We start from the raw sequence: 25240 nt of genomic DNA, 5'->3' as shown, positions 1-25240 counted from the left end.
ATTTCCTTTTTCTTTTCAATAAAAAATTATATGAAAATCCACCACAATCCACTAAAATCTACAAGCTAAATCCATTCAAATCCATATGAATTTTGTAGGAGTTTTAAATCTTTCTAAATCCTATCAAATTTATCATTTTTAAAATCCTTTAAAATCTTTTAAAATCTTAGTTTGACTACATCCTTCTAAAAATTTAATTATTGTTAAGGCTCCTTCCAACCAAGTCTAGTCACACCCAAATTTTATCTCAAGACACCAGCAATCTCTTCCCACCCATAAAATTTTAGTTATTTTATGGGCTTCTATATCTACTTTATCAACTTCTGCTGGCATAAGATGATGAGATGATGTAGATGCGGAATAAAAGAAGCAAACCCATTTAGCACTGATTGAGTTCCCTCCTTTTAGATTTTTTATATTAATAAATTCATTATCGTAACTTTTAATTTCGATATCTTCTGCACTATATTAGCCATCACCAAGTTCATATAATTTCGCGTGTGTGAAGGACGAAAGGATCCGACATACTGTGGGATGTCAGACGTACGTGGCACCTCCTTCTCTGTTGCTATCGGTGATTATGTTACATCATGTGTCATTATATAAATAGTAGAAGATGTGTTAAAAAATTAATAATTTAAAAAATAAAATTTCTCATCATTTACATAAAAACAGGTGGTATACTATCCGTATTCCCATCACAACTAAAAATTTTTCCTGTACAACAGCACTGTCAATGCTGACGTGTCCAATGGTTCACCAAGGAAAGCTTATCTTGTTGACTGGAGTAATATGGACCATCCGGAAAGCTACGGAACACACTATCGCAATGGGACCCTGACTCTTCCGGTGAATGGCCTCTCGTTGCAAAAAAAGCTGGTACGATCCACGTCAGGTCCCCCCTTGGGCCTTCAAAAATGCCAACGGACTACTAGATAGCCCACTTGCTTATAACTCAAAACTCCAAAGGTAAATCTGGGCCGAGTGGGTTGCTAAGAATCATTGAGCTTGAGAATGGTGAGTCTTTGCCTGGCCCACCTCTCATGAATTCCACATCTCGGCCCATAGCACCTGAAGTTTCGATTTTCAGACCTCTGACAAGAAAATAAAAGCCACTCGGTCCTTTGTTGGCATACTTTCGCAGGCGGCTATTATCAATGGAAAGAAAATAAAAGCCACTCTAGATGGCTAGAGTGGAAGAAAGTTGGTTTTCATAGTAACAATAAAAAATAAATTTTGGTTATTTTTTGGGGAACATCGTCTATTAACGCAAGTATGGCAAAATGAAGAAGGGGCCCACATAATATTGGGCTGAACTAATGAAAGCCCAATAAGCCGGTATAAGCCCACTTAGAGCCTGTCGATATTTCTCCAGCGTAGTTTCTACTAGGGGTGGTTCGGTATGGGATCCCATACCGAAACCCTTGTCCCGATTCCCAAACCAAAATTTTTGGGAATCCCAAATTCAATACCAATCCCAAACCAAATTTTCGGGAATCCCAATTTTCGGGAATCCCGAAATAATTTCGGGATTTCGGGACAAATCGGGAATCCCGAAATGTTTTTGGGCTTTTGGACTAAAATTTGACATATTATGTTTTTGGGCTAAAATTTGACATATTATGTTTTTGGGCTAAAATTAAGTTTCAATCTACCCACTACCCATTTGTGCACAAAGTTTTTGGGCTAATGCCATCTCACCCCACATTCCAACTTTGATTCCTCCTCCACATAGTTGTAATTAAATGAAAATTTTGGCGGCGCCCATGTCTGAAAGAACAACTATATTGTGTACTCGAAAACAAAAGAAAAAAATTTGAGCTCAACTAATTGCATGCCCTGTACCCACCTTGTCCGTGTATATATATACAATATATGTATACTGATATGTTCATGCATGCATAATGGTCTTTGCTCCTTTGTTTCCTTGATTTGCCTAGGTATGCAGGAAACTAATATCCACATATTAATCACACTAGTGGCTAGGTATGCAGGAAACTAATATCCAAAGATTAATCACACTAGTGGCTAGGTATGCAGGAAACTAATATCCAAAGATTAATCACATTAGTTGAGACAACTGGAATATAGAAACAAACAAATTGAACAAACAAACATTAGTTATTTAGTTGAGACAAAGATTAATCACACTAGTGGCTACCAATACCATTAATTAAAAAATAATTCTCTTATAATTAAAAAATAATATTTATATAATATTTATTTCTATTCGGTATGGGAATACCGAAAAAATGGAGATGTAATCCCGAATCCCATACCGAAAATTTCGGTTTGGTTCGGGATGACATACCGAAATTTTCGGGAATTTTGGTTTGGGATTTTTTTGGTTTGGGATCGGGATTTTTTCGGTTTGGTTTGGGATTTTTGGGATTTTTTTCCAGCCCTAGTTTCTACCACTGCGAGCATTTCGCTCTGGAGTTCAGAGCCACACGGAGAGAGTCGTTTCTTACGTGTCAGTGCATTTGACTTGATCATGCCCTCAATGACTCAGTCCCGACCACCGGTTCAACTCGCCCATTCGACGACGACGACGGTTATCTGGGTTACGACCTCCGACTCCCCTCCCAGCGATTTGACTCCTCGACACCGAGTCGCTCAAGGACTCCGCCACCGATTCCCCAATCTTCCACGGCTCCGCCGCAGGCGATGCTTTCGCCATTCAGCTACGTCGGAGGCCTTCTCTCCTCCGTCGATCTACGCCGAATCGAATGGACAGGGCTTTGATGGAGGTTTTGGCGGGTCCGACGATCCGATTTTGCCGCCTCCGTCGGAGGTGCTGCCTGAGGAGGGCTTCGCTCTCAGAGGATGGAAGAGGTAGGGTTTCGAATTTCGATTGTTTGCGATTGAACCAATAGTTCTATATAGCAATTAAATTTTGATTCCTTTTGTGCAATTCAGTTGAAAGTTCTTGGTTTTGATTTGGTTTGATATTTCTTACAGACAAATCTGCCAGTGCCCACACGTTAAAAGACTAAACTAGCCCTCTGAAATCGCTCCAATCTTCACTATAAAAAATTTCTAGAAACGACTTCGAAAACTGATTGTTATTAGTTTTGCTGGAGGACTCGGTCAGAGCATTCCCACCGTAGCTTTTTGCTCGGGGGACAGTCTCCAGAACAAAGGCCCGAGGGCCGGTGGATGGCCTCCAGCGTGAGGCAGGCCGGGGGATGGGGGAGGCCCGAGGGCCAGGCCCGTGAGGGATTGCCAGGCCTTGAGCCCGAGCTGAGGATGACGCCATGCTGACGCCAGGGTGGCGTCAGCGTATTATTTAATTTTTTTTGTGTCAGGCGCGTGCACCCCACCCGCGCGTGGGGGCGCGTCCCGACACAATAATCAGAAAAAAAAGGGTTTTGTCAGTTACCGTTGGGAAGCCACGTGGCTTCCCACGGTACGTTAGATCCTAACGGTCACTTAATGTGGACCGTTAGATCTCAACGGTAAAAAAAAAAAAAAATGTCAGATTTAATATCCACCGTTCGATCTGAGATCAACGGTGGATATTAAAATGCTTTATAAATTAAAAAATAAATGAAAAAATAGTTTAAAAAATCTGAAAAGTTACCGTTGTGACACGTGGCACAATCTGGAGCGTTGGAATTCAAATTTTTTTATATCCAACGGCAGAGATTAATTAATTGAATAAAAAATTTAAAAAAAATGTAAAAAATTCAAAAAAATTCAAAAAAATATCTGAAAAATCTGAAAAAAATTGTAAAAAAAATTGTTTTTACTTTTCTATAAATACCTTCTCATTCTCATCTACCTTACACAACAATTTCATATTTTCTCAACTACTTTCAATCACATTCCTTTCTTTGTCTCAAAGTTTGAATCCATTTTTTTTCAACAAAATGACCACTGGTGCAGGTACGAATTGGTCGCTTATTGAAGATGTTGCGTTGTGTACTAGCTGGGTTGAAGTTACTCATAGTTCGCTTACGGGTAATGAGATGCAGTTGCGAGAAATGTGGAGTCTTATTCATACCAGTTTTCTTGAGAAAATTGGTGGGAAAAGAACCAAAGAATCGATGTCCAGTCGTTGGAAATTACTTAGCCAATCGTTTAGTACGTGGAGAGACGCTTTGGCACAAGCTAGTAATAATATTCGAAGTGGGGAAAATTACTCGGATCAGGTAACAATTTATTATTTATTGTTACTTATTTGTTACATTATAATTATGTTGTTTGTATTATTTATTTATTTGTTTGTTTGTATTATTTATTTACTAAACTTGGAACTCTAGCCCCATGTTATGATTAAAATGACATATAAATATATATATATATATATATATATATGTATTTGTTACTTATATATATATGTATATATTTGCTAGTTAGTTATTTTCATTATAATTATTTATTTGTTACTTATTTTCATTATTTACTAAACTTGAAGCCTTCTTAGTTATTTTCATTATATTTGTTACTTATATATATATGAATATATTTGCTAGTTAGTTATTTTCATTATAATTATTTATTTGTTACTTATTTTCATTATTTACTAAACTTGAAGCCTTCTTACTTATTTTCATTATATTTGTTACTTATATATATATGTATATATTTGCTAGTTAGTTATTTTCATTATAATTATTTATTTGTTACTTATTTTCATTATTTACTAAACTTGAAGCCTTCTTACTTATTTTCATTATATTTGTTACTTATATATATATGTATATATTTGCTAGTTAGTTATTTTCATTATAATTATTTATTTGTTACTTATTTTCATTATTTACTAAACTTGAAGCCTTCTTACTTATTTTCATTATATTTGTTACTTATATATATATATATATATATATATGTGTGTATGTATATATTTGCTAGTTACTTATTTTCATTATAATTATTTATTTGTTACTTATATATATATATGTATATATTTGCTAGTTACTTATTTTCATTAAAATTATTTATTTGTTACTTATTTTCATTATTTACTAAACTTGAAGCCTTCTTACTTATTTTCATTATATTTGTTACTTATATATATATATATATATATATATATATATATATATGTATGTATATATTTGCTAGTTACTTATTTTCATTATAATTATTTATTTGTTACTTATATATATATGTATATATTTGCTAGTTACTTATTTTCATTAAAATTATTTATTTGTTACTTATATATATATATGTATGTATTTCCTAGTTACTTATTTATTTGTTACTTATTTTTATTGTGTAGGAACTTCAAGCACAAGCTTGGTACGCTGCCAAAACCAAAAGCAAAAATAAATCATTCAACCGGTGGGAATGTTGGAATATTGTCAAAGATTGTCCTAAATTTAGAGTTGTGCCAGTCGGTCCAGAAGTGCACATGAACAGCACCCCTCTACACTCTACACCCGATCATGTTCATGAAGATGATGCAGAAGAAGTGCCCGAAACGCCCCTCCCTGAACGCGCGTCGGGTTCGACCCGTTTTCCAATTAGGCCTCAAGGTAAGAAGGCTTCAAAGAGAAAAGGTAGTGCTTCCAAGAACGATTATGCAAAGTTCATGGAAGAACTTACTCGCCAAGGTGAATTGACTTTGGCAAGGGACCTGGCGAAAGATGAGGCTGAAAAGGCTAGAGAGGCATCAAAACAAGCAGCTGTTGAGAGAGAATTTTATGCTAATGAGAGAGAAAGAGAGCTACTTAGGCAAGAAAGGGAACATGTTAGAGAAGAAAGACGGGCTCAACAAGATCGTGAGATTATGAACATGTCTTTAGAAGGGAAGTCTCCAAATTCTAAATTTTTTTGGAAATCAGAGAAAGCGGACGTTGTGCGAAGGAGGCGTGCAAGAGAAGCAATAGCAAGCCAAGGTGGTTCTAGCACCGCAACAGAAGATCATCCTAGCACCACAAATTGGTTAAGTGATGATGAATAAAGTACTTTTTGTAATCGGAGCCCATAATTTTCCAATCACTTTGGGTTGTAATTTATTATTTATTGTTTGTATTATTTATGTTGTTTCCAATTTCTTGAATATTTATTCAAATTAATTTGGTAAGTTATTTATTAAAAGTCCATTGTTCAAATTAAAAGTCCTTGTATAAAATAATTAAAAGTCCATCGTTCTAATTAAAAGTCCTTTACATAAACATAAACATAAACATACTAAGAATTACATAAACATAAACATAACAAAATTACATAAACATAAACATAAACATAAAACATACTAAGAATTACATAAACATAAACATAACAAAATTACATAAACATAAACATAAACATAAACATACTAAGAATTACATATACTAAGAATTACATAAACATAAACATAAAAAAATTACTTAAACATACCAAATAATAAAACACACCAAATAAAATAACATAAACATACCAAATTAAAAAAAAACACACTAAATGAACTTAATTATCTTCAGCTTGTTTCAATGCCCACTGGTGCTCTATCAAGTCAATTTGTCGGGCATTGTGCATGTCTGGCATTTGAAATGCAGTATATCGTTGAATGAGCCTTTCATTGTAACGTCCATCCCTTTGTAATGGCTCATGTTGCACGGGCTCATCGGTGGCGTCATGAGCACAATATATACGTGTTCTTGAATTGTTCATCGGGTCTGGCTCATATTCATCAACGGCTTCATAATCGTACTCATCTTCCACAATCATGTTATGAAGAATGATGCACGTCATCATGATGGATCGAAGCGACTCTACATCAAACAATCTGGCAGCACCCCTGACGATCGCCCAGCGAGCTTGGAGGATACCGAAACAACGCTCTACATCCTTCCTGCACCCCTCTTGACAGCTTGCAAAGTGTTTTTCCTTTGCACTCCGTGGACGTGGCACTGTTTTGACAAAGGTTGACCAGCGCGGGTAGATGCCGTCAGCTAGGTAGTATGGCCCGTCGTACATACGTCCGTTGACCTCATACGTAACTTTTGGTGCATTTCCTTGCAAGACATCGTTGAACACTGGGGATTGGGCAAGGACGTTGATGTCATTTTGAGCTCCCGGGACCCCGAAAAAGGCGTGCCAAATCCATGTATCAAAAGATGCCACCGCCTCCAGAATGATACTTTTTGCTCCTTTTCTGTCCCCGTAAGCGCCTTGCCATGCACTTGGACAGTTTTTCCACGTCCAGTGCATACAATCAATGCTTCCAATCATCCCCGGAAAGCCACGCATCTCCGCCTTCTTCAACAGCCGCTCCAAGTCCATGTGTGTAGGTTTGCGAAGGTACTCAGCGGTGTAGATAGATTCGATTGCTCCGCAAAACCTCATCAGGGACTCAAGAATGGTTGATTGCCCCATCCTCGTTATCTCATCCACTTGGTCTGCAGATGCTCCATATGCAAGCATCCGCAAGGCAGCAGTAATTTTTTGCTCAGGCAGTAGACCCATAGCACCAAAAGCATCTTTTTTTTTGCACAAAATAAGAATCATGGTTGCAAACAGCAATCATGATTTTGTTGAACAAATGTCGTTCCATTCTAAAACGACGTCTAAAGTACGTATCAGGGAATGCACTATTAGGAACAAAATAATCATCCAAGAGTTCCATACCTCGTCGTTGCCTGCTTCTATCAAGGTTTCCGGAACGGCTGGGCCTGCAGATCTGAGCCGCAGCTTGGATGACTCGACGGGAATGTGAGGCTCTGCCCCTTCTTACTTCGTCATTTCTCATTTGACGCTCCTCATCCTCTTCCCTCTCATTTCTTACCCTCTGGTGATTGAAGATTGCTTCAGATTCGTTAAACAATTCTTCCTCTTCCTGATTGTATTCCCACATCATCCTTGAGGAAGAAGAAGACGACATTGAAAGAAAGAAACAGAAACTATGAATAATGATACAAATTTTTGTGAATAAGGAAGCAGAAACTATGAATAACGATAGAGATCTTGAGAATTTTGGTGTGAGATTTGTGAGGATGGATGGTGGATTATATAGAGGATTCAGAAATGATTAGGTTCTGCATAATGCCACGTGGCATGCCGTCATTCGTTACAAATCTGATGGAAATCTATCCTCAAAGATTGTGAACGGATTATGACACGTGGCATGTCGTCATTCGTTAAAAATCTGATGGAAATCTATCCTCAAAGATTGTGAACCGATTATGACACGTGGCGCGACGTGATTGGTTAATAATCTTATCAGAAATCCATCACCAATAATTGTATTCTTTTGTATTATTTAATAATACTTCGGATAATGACACGTGGCGCACCGAGAACGATTAAAAATCTTATCCGATATTACAATTAAAATTATTTTGTATTATTTTATAATAAAAAAAAATACTAATATTTTATTGCCTATTGCCAGGGCTATTGAAGTGTAACGGTGGAGATGCAAATTCTATTGCCAGGGCTACTTACTGTTCATTAAGGGCAGTTACTGTTCATTAGGTGGATTGAATAGTGTATTGCCAGGGGGGAGGGCTCCAACGCTGGAGTTGCTCTCATGGATGCAGGACTTCAATTATGGTAATGCAAATAAGAAAAATTACATATTTAATAAGAACATTTAAACATACATAAAAACAATCGCAAAAAGTTCACTTCACTCGTTCCACTCCTCATCGTCATCATTAAGAATATCACAATGAAACATACAAGCACTGTCATGGGATTCACTAATCCGGCCGTGATCACAGATGCTCTCTAGGCCTCCTTGTTCCAGTTAGCACATCCCTTGTTAGACACAACTCAGTGACAACATTGCTTATGTCCCTTCGATCTCTCGGCATTGCTGCAGAACAAGCAACTCCTATTCTTGCAATGGAAGTCAAGCACTCCACAACCCTTTGTCTTTGATCATTTGGGACTTGATTCCCCCTTTTACTTATGGGATTAGTACTGCTGCTGCTTTCTTCTATTTGAACAAGTAGTGGATCACATATTTCTTCCACACGTTCTGGTAGAGCCATCGTAACAAAATAGTGCAGGTCCATACCATCTTTAAACATGTTATCTGTCGGCCTCTTGCCTGTTAACATCTCCAACAACAGGATTCCGTAGCTATACATGTCGCCATATGTTGACACCTTGCTTCCCATTCCATACTCTTTAAGTTATATGCACAAAAACACAGCTAGGTTCTTATGTGTGACTTCAAAAACTCATGCTATAAACAGAAACATCGTCCAAGCATAAACAATATATGTGTGTGTGTGTGTGTGTATTTATTTTCACAAAAACAGAGACAATTTTTTATGTATGACTTCAGAATTTAATGCTAAAAATAAAAGAAATCTCCTTTGTGTGTGTGTATATATGTCACAAAAATTTACCTGGGGCAGTATAGCCTATGGAGCCTTTGATTGCATTGGAAGAGCTCTCGTGCACAGGAAATGGACAAGAAGCCTCTGGGAGGAACCTTGCCAAACCAAAATCACCAACACATGCAGTCATGTCACCATCCAAGAAAATGTTGCTGGGCTTTAAATCACAATGAACTATTGGCATGTGAGAGCGGTTGTGCAAATAATCCAGAGCACAAGCTATGTCGATTGCAATGTTTACTCTCTGAATAAGATCCAGATTCTTCTGCAGATTAGTTGGATTGTTGCCCCATTGAGCTGAATTATGCAGCCATTCTTCGAGACTTCCATTCACCATGAAGTCATAAACCAAAGCTTTGAAATCATTCCCCTGAAAATCGATGCTTGAACAGGCAGTCAGTAGCTTGACAAGATTTCGGTGCCTAATGATTCTCAGAGCTTCACATTCAGCAATGAAACTTTTGGAAGCTCTTGCACTTTGAAGATTGAGTACTTTCACTGCAACAATTCTTCCTTCATACTGATCGAGTATTCCCTTATATACGGACCCAAAACTACCAGCACCAATCAAATTGGCTGCAGAGAACCCATCAGTTGCTTTAAGGAGATCTCTGTAGGACAACTTCAAAAGTGAAACCCCCAATGATGATCCTGAAGTTGACTTCACTCCTCTTGCTTTTCTTGATCGGTAAAGAATCACAAACAAAATCGATAAACTCAATCCAACAACCCCACAAGCAACTGAGATAATTAGTTTCAGCTTAGAAGATAACCCTTGCTTGGAGACGCATTTGGGCAATCTTAAAGAAGGTATACCTCCACAAATCCTGGAATTTCCCGTGACAGAAAGCGCACTAGTGTTCTCGAAAACTCCTTTCATTGGTAATGCACCTTCAAAATCATTAAACGAGAGGTTCAATTTCAGCAAGAAGGGGAAACTCTCCAAATAGTTGGGAATTCTGCCAGACAAGTTGTTGCGAGAGAGGTCGAAATTCTCAATCCCTCTCAAAGAGCTCAAGGATTCAGGAATGGTCCCCTGCAATGAGTTTCCACTCAGATTCAGAGTTGCTAAACTTGTACAACCCTCTAAACTTTGCGGAATCTCCCCAGATAACCTATTGTCAGAAACATCCAAGACAACTACATGCATCAAGTTGCTTACCTCCATTGGTATGGATCCAGTAAGCTTGTTGCTGGATAGATTCAAAATTTGTGACAAGGATGCTAAACCAATAACTTCTTTAGGAATTTGACCGCGAAGATTATTTTGGGAAAGAACTAAAAGTAAAAGATTCCTGCATTCTCCGAGACTTTGTGGTATGTTGCCTTCTAACTTGTTTGACATGAGAACCAACCTGGTCATTGAAGTTAGATTTCCAATAGAAGATGGGATGATACCTGATAGTTTATTCTCGTTCAGATACAGAGCATCCAGCCTTTTCAGTTTACCAATAGAACTTGGTATTGTGCCTGTCAATAGGTTTCCCTCAAAGGCTAGTACCTCCAAGTTGATTAGATTTCCGATCCCTATGGGAATTCTTCCGCGGATCTGGTTACCACCAGATAACATTTGCTTGAGCTCTGTTGAGAGATTGCTGATGGATTCAGGTAGCACTCCTCCAAAATTATTGTCACTAAATTCAAACTCTGTCAATTTGGTGCAATTAACTAGAGAAGAGATGAAATCCAAGTCACCTTCCTCATCCTTTCCAAGATTGTTCTTGCCAAGTATTAACGAATACAAATTTGATAGGCGTGCCAGACTAGGCACTTTTCCAGTAAACTCATTGAATGAGATTGAAAAAACTGAAAGATTTGAGGCATTGGAGATTGAATTTGGTATCGGTCCACTGAATTGGTTGATCTCGAAATAAAATTGTTGGAGGTTTGGAAATATAGTGTGGCCCAACCCAGGTGGAAGAGTTCCATGCAGTTCGTTTTGAAGCACAGAAATGCCTCTAATTGATGAGAGATTGTATATGGAGGGAGGGATGGTACCATTCAAATAATTTACAGCCACTGCAAGAAATTTTAATATTTTCAACTGGCCAAGGGTATTCGGAATACCTCCACGCAAATTATTTTCTGACACACGTAACGACTGGAGAGAAGAAAGATTTCCCAAAGAAGGTGGGATTTCCCCGCTTAAATAGTTGTTTCTTAAATACAGTACCTGAAGCTTGGACAAGTAGCCAATTTCAATTGGAAGTTTTCCCCTAAGGTGGTTTCCAGCTATGCGAAGTATTTGGAGGTTAGAGCAACGTGATATGTTGAATGGAATATCACCACTGAAGGAGTTGTTTTCAAGGAGTAGTTGTTGCAGACGGAACAAACGACCAATTTCTTGAGGGATGGTGTTGTTGAAGCTGTTGTTTTGGAGGTTTAAAGTTCTGAGAAAGCTCAAGTTTCCGATGTAGGGGGATAGCTGACCGTTCAGCCGACTTGATTGGAGGTCCAGCACGGTGACTCTGTGATGCCTACGGCCACAAGTAATGCCTTGCCACCGACAGAAGTGGAGGGATTCATTCCATGAGCTAAGAATGCCCAGTGGATCATTCACAATTTCAGCTTTAAATGCAAGCAAGGACTTTCTATCCGTCTCATTCCCTCCTAGATGTAAGGAGGATGAAGTGATCATCAGGAGAAACAGTTGCATGAGATTTAGGCAGATAATAATAATGATACCCGAGAACCCCATGTATGCGCTCTGCGAAATAAGGCTCGTGTCAAGAACCAGAGGCTGTTTATACATGAAAAAACCTTGCAAAAATTCTAGTCTTAGCTCAATGAGCCTAATACAGATACTTTGTGGAGTGAGACATTCTCCAATATTTTACACTTGGGGGCCGTGACTCTCACTCTGCGGGCTTCAACAAGTCAAGCGGTCAAATTTCTACGCTTACCGTTATTTCTCTTTGGGAAATTCCACGGGGGCTCGCTCAAAAACCGAGTCTCCACCCGTATTTTCAATTAAATTCCAAATTTGCATATGGGTCCCGCCACTAATACAATAAAAAATTTAAAAAATCACAATTAAACTTGATACTCTCTCTCTCTCTCTCTCTCCCTCTCCCCCCGTCTTCCCTCTACCTGATGAAAACCAGAAGCCGGGCTTCCCAAATTCCAGTTGTTTCACTCCTCTCTGAAATTGATAACCATGGCAGCCAAATTGTAAAACCCCATGAAAAAAAAAAAAAAATTTCCCAAGATGTAAATCTCAGTCTACGTTTCACTCTCTCCCAAAATTTTAGTTATTTTATGGGCTTCTTTATCTACTTTGTCAACTTCTGCTGGCATGAGATGACCGAGTTCCTTCCTTTTAGAATTTTTATATTAATAAATTCATTATCGTAACTTCTAATTTCTAAATCTTCTGCACCATATTAGCCATGACCAAGTTCATATAATTTCGCGGAAGGCATACGTGTGTGAAGGACGAAAGGACCCCACATACTGGAAATTATATGAACTGTACAACAGCACTTGGTCGGTGATTATGCGTATGTGAAGGACGAAAGGGCCCGAAATTATATGAACTCACTATATTAGCTCAGACGTATGTGGCACCTCCTCCTCTGTCGCTATCGGTGATTATGCGACAATTCCTGCGACAATTCCGGCGATCAATGAGCTGTACAACAGCACTGCCAATGCTGACGTGTCCAATGGTTCACCAAGGAAAGCTTATCTTGTTGACTGGGGTAATATGGACCGTTCCAAAAGCTACGGAACACACTATCGCAATGGGACCCTCACTGTTGCGGTGAATGGCCTCTCATTGGAAAAAAGCTCGTATGATCCACGTAAGGTCCCCCCTTGGGCCTTCAAAAATGCCGACGGGCAACTAGATAGCCCACTTGCTTATAACTCAAACTCTAAAGGTAAATCTGGGCCGAGTGGGTTGCTAAGAATCATTGAGCTTGAGAATGGTGAGTCTTTGCCTGGCCCACCTCTCATGAATTCCACCTCTCAGCCCATAGCAACTGAAGTTTCGACACCTAGTCGTGTGGTATGCCCTGCACGTGCTACTGGTGGGGAATTAAAAAGAAAGGATCGAGATGAAACTCACTTTCAAACCTTGAGAAGAAAATAAAAGCCCTGCCCGTTGTTGGCATACTTTCGCAGGCGGCTATGATCAATGGAAAGGGGAAACGGAGTCGTGGCTCTAGAGGCAAGAAGAACAAATTGACGCATACATTTCAAGTTGATGTTGAAGAGTAATTTTAATTGCTTTCATCCCTCGCAGCCGAAGTAACAATCTGTTTATGTTAAATGATGATGGCAAGGTAGTACCTAATACTTCGGCTGCGAGCCAATATTCATTTCGTTGATTATTTGTTTCAAATCTGTTAGATAAATAAGGAATATGGTTGGAGTCCTTGTGTAATTGTATATAATAATATTATTGGAAGAATAAGCCGTCCTACAGCCGTCAAGCCGTCCTACAGCCGTCAAGCCGTCCTACGGCCGTCCTACCTTGTCCTACCTACACACTAGCCGTCCTACAGCCGTCCTACCTTGTCCTACCTACACACTAGGACGGCTACCTTGTCCTACCTACACACTTGTATCATGTATATATATTCTTGTAATCTTGTAGAGAAACATAATGAGAAAAAAAAGCATTCTCTTACATTTTTCCACATTCACGTATCAATAACAAATATATTTTTTAGCCTACATACCTTTTTCTACAAAATCTGGTTATGTTGTTTTCATGCTACAGTAAGCTTTTAAAATATAACTCAAAGAGTTTAATTAATTTGAAAGCATCCATGACTCAGTCCTCCAAACAAACTCGAAATTAGCCAACAATCCGTGAATCACAGATTCTTGAAGAAAATTAAGGACAAAGCACTCCACAACAAAAAGAATCAGAAAATGCAGCATGCACAAAGAAACCCAAAATTTATAATCTAAATCGAAAACTCTTACTGATGTTAGGGAGCGAAAAGAACGAATCATTTTTGGCTCCAACGAATAGTTCGATGAGGGTCTGCCGAATTTATCGTCGAACTAGTATCTGTAGTTCCTAACGGTTCGAAAGTGGGTGACGGTCTATGCTTATAAATCAAGAGAAAAATGGGATCAAGGCGATTGCAGCTAAACAAAAACATGACGGACTTCTTGATTTTAAAACGGTGTTACTGAAAATAAACACAAATTGCATCAAAAATGAAAAACTAGTAATTCTAAGAATTCGAATGAAGTGAAATGGTCCAATTTCTATATTCTAAAAGTCTCTTAAGGCATCCTGGTTCCCATCAGCACATCCCTTATAAGACACAACTCAGATACAACATTGGTCATGTCCTTGCGCTCTCTCGGCATTGCTGCAGAACAAGCAACTCCTATTCTTGCAAGTGAAATCAGGCACTCCTCAAATTTTTGCCCTTGATCCCTGCCATGTTTTTCTTCTTTTTGAAGAAGTAGCGGATCACATATTTCTTCCACGTGTTCAGGAACTGCATTCACAACAAAGCTGTGCAGATTCAGACCGTCTTTGAACATGTCATCTGTTGGCCTCTTGCCTGTTAGCATCTCTAGTAACAAGATTCCATAGCGTCTTTGAACATATCATTATCAGCCGGCTTGATTGGAGGTCCAGCATGGTGACTTTCTGGTGTCTGGGGCCACAAGCAATGCCTTGCCACTGACAGAAGTGGAGGGATTCATTCCAGGAGCTAAGAATGCCCAGTGGATCGTTCAAGATTTCAGCTTTAAATGCAAGTAAGGAGGATGAAGTGAAAATCCGGAGAAACAGTTGCAAGTATGGGCGCTGCGAAATAAAGCTGGGGTTGTGAACCAGAGAGGCTGAGTTTTTACAAGAAAAAGAACTTGCAAAAAATCTAGGCTTAGTTCTCTCTATTTATTTGGGTTGTACTTGGTCTGGTTACCCTGTATTATAATTATATTCGGTAATTTTTGGGGTCTCAGTGACAAGAACTGTCTGTAAAGCGGCTGTTTTGTTCTCTCTGGATTTTCAGGCCGAATGGCGTAAAGACGAGGCATGCGGGCTGGAGGTCAAAGAAAGGGCAATGGCAAACTAATTATGCATGTTCGAAAGAGAGATCTTCGGTTATTTCTTGGGCAACATTGTATTGGGCTGAACTAATGAAAGCCCAATCAGCCGGCCTAAGCCCAACTCAAAGCCCGCGGATATTTCTCCCGCGTAATTTTTGCCTCTGCAAGCAATTCGCTCGGCAGTTTAGAGCCACAGACAGAGACAGTGACAGAGACGTTTCTTGCGTGTCAGTACATTTGACTCGAACATGGCCTCGTTCACTCAGCCCGAAGACGACTCCGTCCTGACCACAGTGTCAACTCGCCCGTTCGACGACGACGGTTACCTGAGGAGGTTTTAGCGGTCCGACGATCCGATTTTGCCGCCTCCGTCGGAGCTGCATAAGGAGGGCTTCGCTCTCAGAGAATGGAGGAGGTAGGGTTTCGAATTTTGATTGTTTGAGATCGAACCAATAGTTCTGTATAGCAATTAAATTTTGACTTTTGTGCAATTCAGTTGAAAGTTCTTGGTTTTGATTTGGTTTGATCTTTCTGTTGCGCCAAAAATTAAATGCCTGGTCAGCAGTGATTATATTTCTGATATAGATCAACTTGTTAAATTGAATGTTTATCAAAAAAAAAAAAAAAAAATATAGACTTGTTGAAATCTTTATGAATTTAACATGCCGATTGTTTGTATAAGAATGTGGGGCTCAATTCGAAGCTGAAAAGATTCGTGGTTGTTGTCAATGTGTAGTTATTGACTATCAGAAAATGGTTTTATGTTTGCATAGAAGGTGGTGGAAAAATAAATGGTTGAATTCTGTGAGGTTGTAAGGGAGTTTTCGTAATCCGAACTCTTGTGACATTCAGGCAGAATGCAATTCAGCTCGAGGAGAAGGAAAGGCGGGAAAAGGAGTTGTTGGTTCAGATAATCGAGGAAGCAGATGAATTCAAGGTGGGATTCTACCAGAAGAGGAAGATCACTACTGAAAATAACAAGGCTGCTAACAGGGAAAGGGAGAAGGTTAGACCAAATTAAACTCTCCGAAATATATGATTAGCGCTATTTTTTGTTTTTAATAGTGTATTTATTTCATTCGTTCTTGGATTGCTGGTTCATTGAATAATTGATCGAAATTGGTGTTGAAGAAGAGCCACAAATTGTTGACGCATAGTTCCCCACATCCACTGGGCTTGGTTTTTCATAAATTTTACCGCAAGATCATAACTTTTGTAGCTTTCACTAGAAAGCGAAACGTTAGCACGGTTGTCGTATTGCGGCAGCTCTAATGGAGTGTGATGTGTAACTACAAAGGGGATATTTTTGCGAGTGCACTTTCCTACCAATGCCCATATAATAATTCCATTATTCCGACCCAAATTGAAAAATATTGTTCTTTTTTTTTTTTTGAATGATCATGTTCAATCTCTCCAGTGTAACTAAAATAAGGATTCTTCTTTCTTATAGTTTTCACTAGAAATATTGTCTGGGCGGTGCTGCGGGATTAGAAACCGCATGAAAAAATATGTTTCAGAAGGATAAAAGATTATTACAAATGATTAATATTATTTACACTGAATGATGTTTTAACTTTTTGAAAGAAATTTTACGTAAAAAGTATAAATTGGGTGAGTCTTGGAGCTCTTTGAACCACATTATGAGCCTAATTGGTACAATTGAAAATGAAGAGTTTAATTAAACTTCATGAGCCTAATTGAAACAAATTAATACCTTGACTGACTAAAAGAACCGAGAATGAAAACATCTAAAATCCTATTAATTAAGTACAATTACCAGAGGAAGCTGAATAAAATGTAAAAAGTGATACACTGAGATAACGTTGGTGGCATCAAAATCACTAATAAAATATGCATAAACCGAATATTTGTCATCGGCGAAGTGTTGTGGCCGCTCTTCAGCCTTCCTCGTATTGCACCTTCTTCGTATGTGAAACCATCTACTGCTATGTGTGGATCTTGCATGACTTCCTGCAAATGCAAGTCAACGCATCTCGTGTTCAGTTAGTGATTCTACAGACATTGGAATTCGCGTCCAACGGACGTAAATTACTTGCAGAATGGGGCAGACGAAATGGGATGATGTACGAAAAGAAGGTGGGATTTCCCCACTTAAATTATTCCTGCCTAAATGAAGTACCTGAAGCTTGGACAATGAGTCAATTTCAATTGGAAGTTTGCCACTCAGAGCGTTACCAGGTAATCCAAGTTGTTGGAGGTGAGAGCAACGCGATATGTTGAATGGAATATGACCACTGAAGGAGTTGTTTTCAAGGCGTAGTTGTTGTAGCCGGAGCAAACGACCAATTTCTGTGGGATGGTGTGGCTGAATTTATTTTTTTCGAGGTTTAATGTCCTGAGAAGCTCAAGTTTCCAATTTGGGGAGATAGTTGACCTCCTAAACCGGCTTGATCGGAAGTCCAACACCATGACTCTCTGGTGTCTGCGGCCGCAAGAAATGCCAGGCCATTTACAGAAGTGGAGTGATTCATTCCAGGAGGCGAGGATGGCCATGGGATCAATCACAATTTCAGCTTTAAAGGCAAGCAAGGACAGCCTATCCTCTTCATCTACTCCCAGAGTAAAGGAGGATGAAGTGACCATTAGGAGAAATAGTTGCATGAAAATTGACCAAACGCTAATAACAATACCTGGGAACCCCATTTACGCCCTTAAATAAATTCCAATGATGAAGCAGCAGTGTTATTGTTGACCCTAAAAATTACAAAAACCTACGTGGCGCGTAGGCCGAGTAACTAATAAGCTAATTACGTCCTTCGGTTAAATACGGGGCGTGCCAACTCGTCGGCCGAGCTCGGTCTAGGAGTAAAATTTGTTGATGTTGCGTTGAGCGCATTGCTGACTTCTGTATCTTGCGACTACGGCTGAGGAAGGAACAGATCTCAGCCTTTGGATTCTCGAGCCTGAAGACAAGGCTGCTAGTTCTGCGAAGTTCACAAATTGTCGGCGCTGGGTCACAGTGATTATATTCGTAAGAGTATAAGCACGTCTAATCGACACCAGACTATACGGACACAAGTACTCAAAGGTGATGTATGTCTTGATGGTGAATGTGGTTCGGCCGTTAGAATGCCGAACTCTAAAACTCACTCGTGAGTATCCAATCATAAAATCACTCGGCGTCCAATACGCCGAATGTCATAACTCTTAACACCTTACTTCGCCGAAAAGGCTAATAAGATGACCTCTGCCAATAAGGATTCGAAAACCCTTCTCGACCGAGACTTGGATAGGTAACCAGTCGGCCTCGACGCAGTGCTGTTTATCTAAACTGGAGGTGCTCCTCGGTCGGCTGATTCTACGGCAACAGTGTTGTTTATCCAAATTGAAGGTGTTCGCCGGTTGCCTTCACAGTGTTGTTTATCCAAACTGAAGATGTGTCGGCGGGAACAAGAAAATAAAAAATCTCAAGATGTTTGAGAGGTTTTGCGCAGAGCAATTGTGTATCGAATTGAAGGTCCCGAATTGTTGCATGATTGAATTAAACTCCTTCTTGAGATTGAATTAAACTCACATCTGGATTGGGAGTTCTTGTTTCGTTCCAACTTTGCTTCGAACAACCCTACTCCCATTAGGACTTTGAACTCACCCCTTTTTGGGGCTTTATTCATTGTTGGTCGAGAATCCTAATTGCACTAGGACTTCCTCGACCCCTTTGCTTATCTGAACTACTCCTTCTTGTAATAGGACTCGACCATCCCTGCTGAATGGCCTGGAATCACCAGACAGCCCGTAGTATTTTTGACACGGCTTTGGGCCGAACACAAACCTACACTCGGCCCAACAATATTATTTTGGGCCCAAATAGTTATACATCAAAAGAATTTGCAACAACACTTATTCTGTTATCACGGTTGTGTTGGATAAGAGCTGTCTGTGTAAGCAACCCTCAGTGCAGACCAAAACAAATTGACGCATGCATTTCAAGTTGATGTTGAAAGAGTAATTTTATTTGCTTTTATCCCTCCTCATAGTCATAGATATCGTTTTCTTGCGATTCATTAGAAGTTTTGGATATCAGAGTCAAGGAAACGTCGGATCAACGCGGTTTTGCCGAATAAGTTTTGATGACAAAGTCAATACAACAATCAAAGACACTAATGTTTTTAATTAGCCTTGACTCTCAATACTCTACAGTCTATACTAGTAACAATCTGTTTATGTTAAATGATGAAGGCAAGGTAGTGCCTAATACTTTGGCTGCGAACTAATATTCTTTCCGGTCATAGTTCAGCTACTACATTGTTGATGTCCCGTCTTTCTCTCTGTTGAAATTCCCACAGAGAGAGAGACGAGACAATGGAAATGAAGCCTTCCCAGAAGGTTCATTCATTTGAGAATAATTTGTTATCTAAACAGGTGGTCTAAGAAAAGATTATTGGACCCATACCCCGTTAATTATTTGTTTCAAATCTGATTATGTTGTTTTCATGCTACAGTAAGCTTTTAAAATATAACTTACGAGTTTAATTAATTTAAAAGCATCCATGACTCAATCCTCCAAACAAACTCGAAATTTGCCAACAATCCGTGATTTACAGATTCTTGAAAAAAATGAAGAACAAACAAACTCGAAATTTACGAGTTTAATTAATTTAAAAGCATCCATGACTCAGTCCTCCAAAGGACAAAAAGAATCAGAAAATGCAGCATGCACAAAGAAACCCAAAATTCATACTCTAAATTGAAAACTCTTACTGATGTTAGGGAGCGAAAAGAATGAATCATTTTTGGGTCCAACGAATAGTTCGGTGAGGGTCTGTCGAATTTATCGTCGAACTAGTATCTGTAGTTCCTAACAGTTCGAAATTGGTGACGGTCTATGCTTATAAATCAATAAAATAAAAAAAAGGATCAAGGCGATTGCAGCTAAACAAAAACACGATGTACTTCTTGATTTTAAAATAGTGTTACTGAAAATAAACACAAATTGCATCAAAAATGAAAAACTAGTAATTCTAAGAATTCGAATGAAGTGAAATGGTCCAATTTCTAAATTTTAAGTCTCTAAGGCATCCTGATGTTCGGCATGTCGCTCTTCCAACAAAGCTAATTATACTCCGTACTAAGTACTAGTTAGGCTGTGATCATATGCGCACTAGGTGTCCTAGTTCAAATTATCACAGCCCTTCGTCTCGTAATGAAAATCAAAGGCTAGTTTTTATTCATATTTCTTACAGACAAATCTAGTTCAAAAACTCCTTGATAGTTTTTATTCATATTTCTTACAGACAAATCTGCATATGCCACTGCCCACACGTTGGAGACTAAATTAGCCTTTGGAAATCGATCTGAATCTTCCGATACCACTAGAAAAATTTCTAGAAATGAGTTCGAAACCTAAGAAAACTTAAGATTGTTATTAGTTTTGCCCTAGGACTCAGTCATGGATGCAGGACTTAAATTATGGAAATGAAAATATGAATAATTACATATTTTAATAAGAACGTTAAACATACAAAAAAACCAATTGCAACAAAAGAAAATTCAATTCCCTCGTTCAACTCCTCCCCGTCATCATTAAGAAGATCACCATGAAAAATAGAAGCACGTCATGGGATTCGCTACTTCGGGGCCGTGATCACAGATGCTCTCTAGGCCTCCTTGTTCCAGTTAGCACATCCCTTGTTAGACACAACTCAGTGACAACATTGCTTATGTCCCTTCGATCTCTCGGCATTGCTGCAGAACAAGCAACTCCTATTCTTGCAATGGAAGTCAAGCACTCCACAACCCCTTGTCTTTGATCATTTGGGACTTGATTCCCCCTATTACTTGTGGGATTAGTACTGCTGCTGCTTTCTTCTATTTGAACAAGTAGTGGATCACATATTTCTTCCACACGTTCTGGTAGAGCCATCGTAACAAAATATTGCAGGTCCATACCATCTTTAAACATGTTATCTGTCGGCCTCTTGCCTGTTAACATCTCCAACAACAGGATTCCGTAGCTATACATGTCGCCATATGTTGACACCTTGCTTCCCATTCCATACTCTTTAAGTTATATGCACAAAAACACAGCTAGGTTCTTATGTGTGACTTCAAAAACTCATGCTATAAACAGAAACATCGTCCAAGCATAAACAATATATGTGTATGTGTATTTATTTTCACAAAAACACGGACAATTTTTTATGTATGACTTCAGAATTTACTGCTAAAAATAAAAGAAATCTCCTTTGTGTGTGTGTATATATGTCACAAAAATTTACCTGGGGCTGTATAGCCTATGGAGCCTTTTATTGCATTGGAAGAGCTTTCATGCACAGGAAATGGACAAGAAGCCTCTGGGAGGAACCTTGCCAAACCAAAATCACCAACACATGCAGTCATGTCACCATCCAAGAGAATGTTGCTTGGCTTTAAATCACAATGAACTATTGGCATGTGAGAGTGGTTGTGCAAATAATCCAGAGCACACGCTATGTCAATTGCAATGTTTACTCTCTGAATAAGATCCAGATTCTTTTGCAGATTGGTTGGATTGTCGCCCCGTTGAGCTGAATTATGTAGCCATTCTTCGAGACTTCCATTCACCATGAAGTCATAAACCAAAGCTTTGAAATCATTCCCTTGAAAATCGATGCTTGAACAGGCAGTCAGTAGCTTGACAAGATTTCGGTGCCTAATGGTTCTCAGAGCCTCACATTCAGCAATGAAACTTTTGGAAGCTCTTGCACTTTGAAGATTGAGTACTTTCACTGCGACAATTCTTCCTTCATACTGATCGAGTATTCCCTTATATACGGACCCAAAACTACCAGCACCAATCAAATTGGCTGCAGAGAACCCATCAGTTGCTTTAAGGAGATCTCTGTAGGACAACTTCAAAAGTGAAACCCCCAATGATGATCCTGAAGTTGACTTCACTCCTCTTGCTTTTCTTGATCGGTAAAGAATCACAAACAAAATCGCAAAACTCAATCCAACAACCCCACAAGCAGCTGAGATAATTATTTTCAGCCTAGAATATAAGCCTTGCTTAGAATGGTTGGAGACGCATTTGGGCAATCTTAAAGAAGGTACACCTCCACAAATCCGTGAGTTTCCAGTGACAGAAAGTGCACTTGTATTCTCGAAAACTCCTTTCATTGGTAATGCACCTTCAAAATCATTAAACGAGAGGTTCAAATTCACCAAGAAGCGGAAACTCTCCAAATAGCTGGGAATACTGCCAGACAAGTTGTTGCGAGAGAGGTCGAAATCCTCAATCCCTCTCAAAGAGCTCAAGGATTCAGGAATGGTCCCCTGCAATGAGTTTCCACTCAGATTCAGAGTTGCTAAACTTGTACAACCCTCTAAACTTTGCGGAATCTCCCCAGATAACCTATTGTCAGAAACATCCAAGACAACTACATGCATCAAGTTGCTTACCTCCATTGGTATGGATCCAGTAAGCTTGTTGCTGGATAGATCCAAAGTTTGTGACAAGGATGCTAAACCAATAACTTCTTTAGGAATTTGACCGCGAAGATTATTTTGGGAAAGAACTAAAAGTAAAAGATTCCTGCATTCTCCGAGACTTTGTGGTATGTTGCCTTCTAACTTGTTTGACATGAGAATCAACCTCGTCAATGAAGTTAGATTTCCAATAGAAGATGGGATGATACCTGATAGTTTATTCTCGTTCAGATACAGAGCACCCAGCCTTTTCAGTTTACCAATAGAACTTGGTATTGTGCCTGACAATAGGTTATCGTCATAGCCTAGTGCCTCCAAGTTGATTAGATTTCCGATTCCTATGGGAATTCTTCCACGAATCTGGTTACGACCAAATACCATTTGCTTGAGCTCTGTTGAGAGATTGCTGATGGATTCAGGTAGCACTCCTCCAAAACTATTGTCATTAAATACAAAGTACGTTAATTTGGTGCAATTAACTAGAGAAGAGATGAAATCCAAGTCACCTTCCTCATCCTTTCCAAGATTGTTCTTGGCAAGCATTAACGCATACAAATTTGATAGGCGTGCCAGACTAGGCACTTTTCCAGTAAACTCATTGGATGAGATTGAAAAAAGTGAAAGGCTTGAGGCATTGGAGATTGAATTTGGTATCGGTCCACTGAATTGGTTGTCCGAGAAATGAAATTCTTTGAGGTTTGGAAATATAGTGTGGCCCAACCCAGGAGGAAGATTTCCATGCAGTTCGTTTAGAAGCACAACAATGACTGTAATTGATGAGAGGTTGTATATGGAGGGAGGGATGTTACCATTCAAATAGTTTTGACTCAATCCAAGACCTGTTAGTCTTTTCAACTGGCCAAGGCTATTCGGAATACCTCCATGCAGATGATTTACTCTAACATCTAACACCCGGAGAGAAGAAAGATTTCCAAAAGAAGGTGGGATTTCCCCACTTAAATAGTTGTTTCTTAAAAAAAGTACCTGAAGCTTGGACAAGTAGCCAATTTCAATTGGAAGTTTTCCCCTAAGGTGGTTTCCAGCTATGGCAAGTATTTGGAGGTTAGAGCAACGTGATATGTTGAATGGAATATCACCATTGAAGGAGTTGTTTTCAAGGAGTAGTTGTTGCAGACGGAACAAACGACCAATTTCTTGAGGGATGGTGTTGTTGAAGCTGTTGTTTTGGAGGTTTAAGGTTCTGAGAAAGCTCAAGTTTCCGATGTAGGGGGATAGCTGACCGTTCAGCCGACTTGATTGGAGGTCCAGCACGGTGACTCTCTGATGCCTACGGCCACAAGTAATGCCTTGCCACCGACAGAAGTGGAGGGATTCATTCCATGAGCTAAGAATGCCCAGTGGATCATTCACAATTTCAGCTTTAAATGTAAGCAAGGACTTTCTATCTGTCTCATTCCCTCCTAAATGTAAGGAGGATGAAGTAACCATCAGGAGAAACAGTTGCATGAGATTTAGCCAGATAATAATAATGATATCCGAGAACCCCATGTATGCGCTCTGCGAAATAAGGCTCGTGTCAACTCATGCCTTCCTCACTATATTAGCCAGATAATAATAAGTACATACTGGAAATTATATGAACTGTACAACAGCACTTGGTCGGTGATTATGCGTATGTGAAGGACGAAAGGGCCCGAAATTATATGAACTCACTATATTAGCTCAGACGTATGTGGCACCTCCTCCTCTGTCGCTATTGGTGATTATGCGACAATTCCTGCGATCAATGAGCTTTACAACAGCACTGCCAATGCTGACGTGTCCAATGGTTCACCAAGGAAAGCTTATCTTGTTCACTGGGGTAATATGGACCGTTCGAAAAGCTACGGAACACACTATCGCAATGGGACCCTCACTGTTGCGGTGAATGGCCTCTCATTGGAAAAAAGCTCGTATGATCCACGTAAGGTCCCCCCTTGGGCCTTCAAAAATGCCGACGGGCAACTAGATAGCCCACTTGCTTAAAACTCAAACTCTAAAGGTAAATCTGGGCCGAGTGGGTTGCTAAGAATCATTGAGCTTGAGAATGGTGAGTCTTTGCCTGACCCACCTCTCATGAATTCCACCTCTCAGCCCATAGCAACTGAAGTTTCGACACCCAGTCGTGTGGTATGCCCTGCACGTGCTACTGGTGGGGAATTAAAAAAATGGGAATTTTAATGAAAAGTCTACAATACTGTTCACTTTAACGAAAAACTACATGTTTACACTAAAAAGTCAATTCTAGTACTATTCACTTTACCCTTTATTTTGTCCTTATCGTTAAAACTCAAAGTTTTCATACTCTTTTCATTAGTTTTCTTTAAAAAGAAAGAATCGAGATGAATCTCACTTTCAAACCTCTGAGAAGAAAATAAAAGCCCTGCCCGTTGTTGGCATACTTTCGCAGGCGGCTATGATCAATGGAAAGGGGAAACGGAGTCGTGGCGCTAGAGGCAAGAAGAACAAATTGACGCATACATTTCAAGTTGATGTTGAAGAGT

The 25240-nt window shown here is 39.3% G+C and overlaps 2 protein-coding genes and 1 pseudogene across 2 annotated transcripts; 1 reads left to right on the top strand and 2 right to left on the bottom strand.

Moving 5' to 3' along the window:
* The first annotated feature begins 2487 nt into the window (after positions 1-2487).
* The window catches only part of LOC137721224 (clathrin light chain 2-like), a 43881-nt pseudogene continuing 21128 nt past the window's right edge, over positions 2488-25240 (top strand).
* LOC137721285 (putative receptor-like protein kinase At3g47110) lies at positions 8472-12156 on the bottom strand. The gene is made up of 2 exons (XM_068460390.1): positions 9297-12156; positions 8472-9070 (listed from the first exon to the last, which is right to left on the bottom strand). The coding sequence occupies exons 1-2, from the start codon at positions 12037-12039 to the stop codon at positions 8655-8657; spliced, it is 3159 nt and encodes a 1052-aa protein (XP_068316491.1). The 5' UTR covers positions 12040-12156; the 3' UTR covers positions 8472-8654.
* On the bottom strand, positions 20844-24269 carry LOC137721413 (putative receptor-like protein kinase At3g47110). The gene is made up of 2 exons (XM_068460506.1): positions 21548-24269; positions 20844-21329 (listed from the first exon to the last, which is right to left on the bottom strand). The coding sequence occupies exons 1-2, from the start codon at positions 24243-24245 to the stop codon at positions 20914-20916; spliced, it is 3114 nt and encodes a 1037-aa protein (XP_068316607.1). The 5' UTR covers positions 24246-24269; the 3' UTR covers positions 20844-20913.

This window comes from Pyrus communis, chromosome 16 (assembly GCF_963583255.1).
Source record: "Pyrus communis chromosome 16, drPyrComm1.1, whole genome shotgun sequence".
In the NCBI taxonomy this organism is placed as follows: Eukaryota; Viridiplantae; Streptophyta; class Magnoliopsida; order Rosales; family Rosaceae; genus Pyrus; species Pyrus communis.
This window is presented reverse-complemented; position numbering and strand designations above follow the sequence as displayed.

Excerpts from the sequence above, each read along its gene's own strand:
- LOC137721285 (XM_068460390.1), bottom strand. The coding sequence starts at position 12,039 with ATGTATAAACAGCCTCTGGTTCTTGACACGAGCCTTATTTCGCAGAGC. Across the intron at positions 9,071-9,296 it reads CATAGGCTATACTGCCCCAG|AGTATGGAATGGGAAGCAAG; the intron begins GTAAATTTTTGT and ends TATAACTTAAAG.
- LOC137721413 (XM_068460506.1), bottom strand. The coding sequence starts at position 24,245 with ATGGGGTTCTCGGATATCATTATTATTATCTGGCTAAATCTCATGCAA. Across the intron at positions 21,330-21,547 it reads CATAGGCTATACAGCCCCAG|AGTATGGAATGGGAAGCAAG; the intron begins GTAAATTTTTGT and ends TATAACTTAAAG.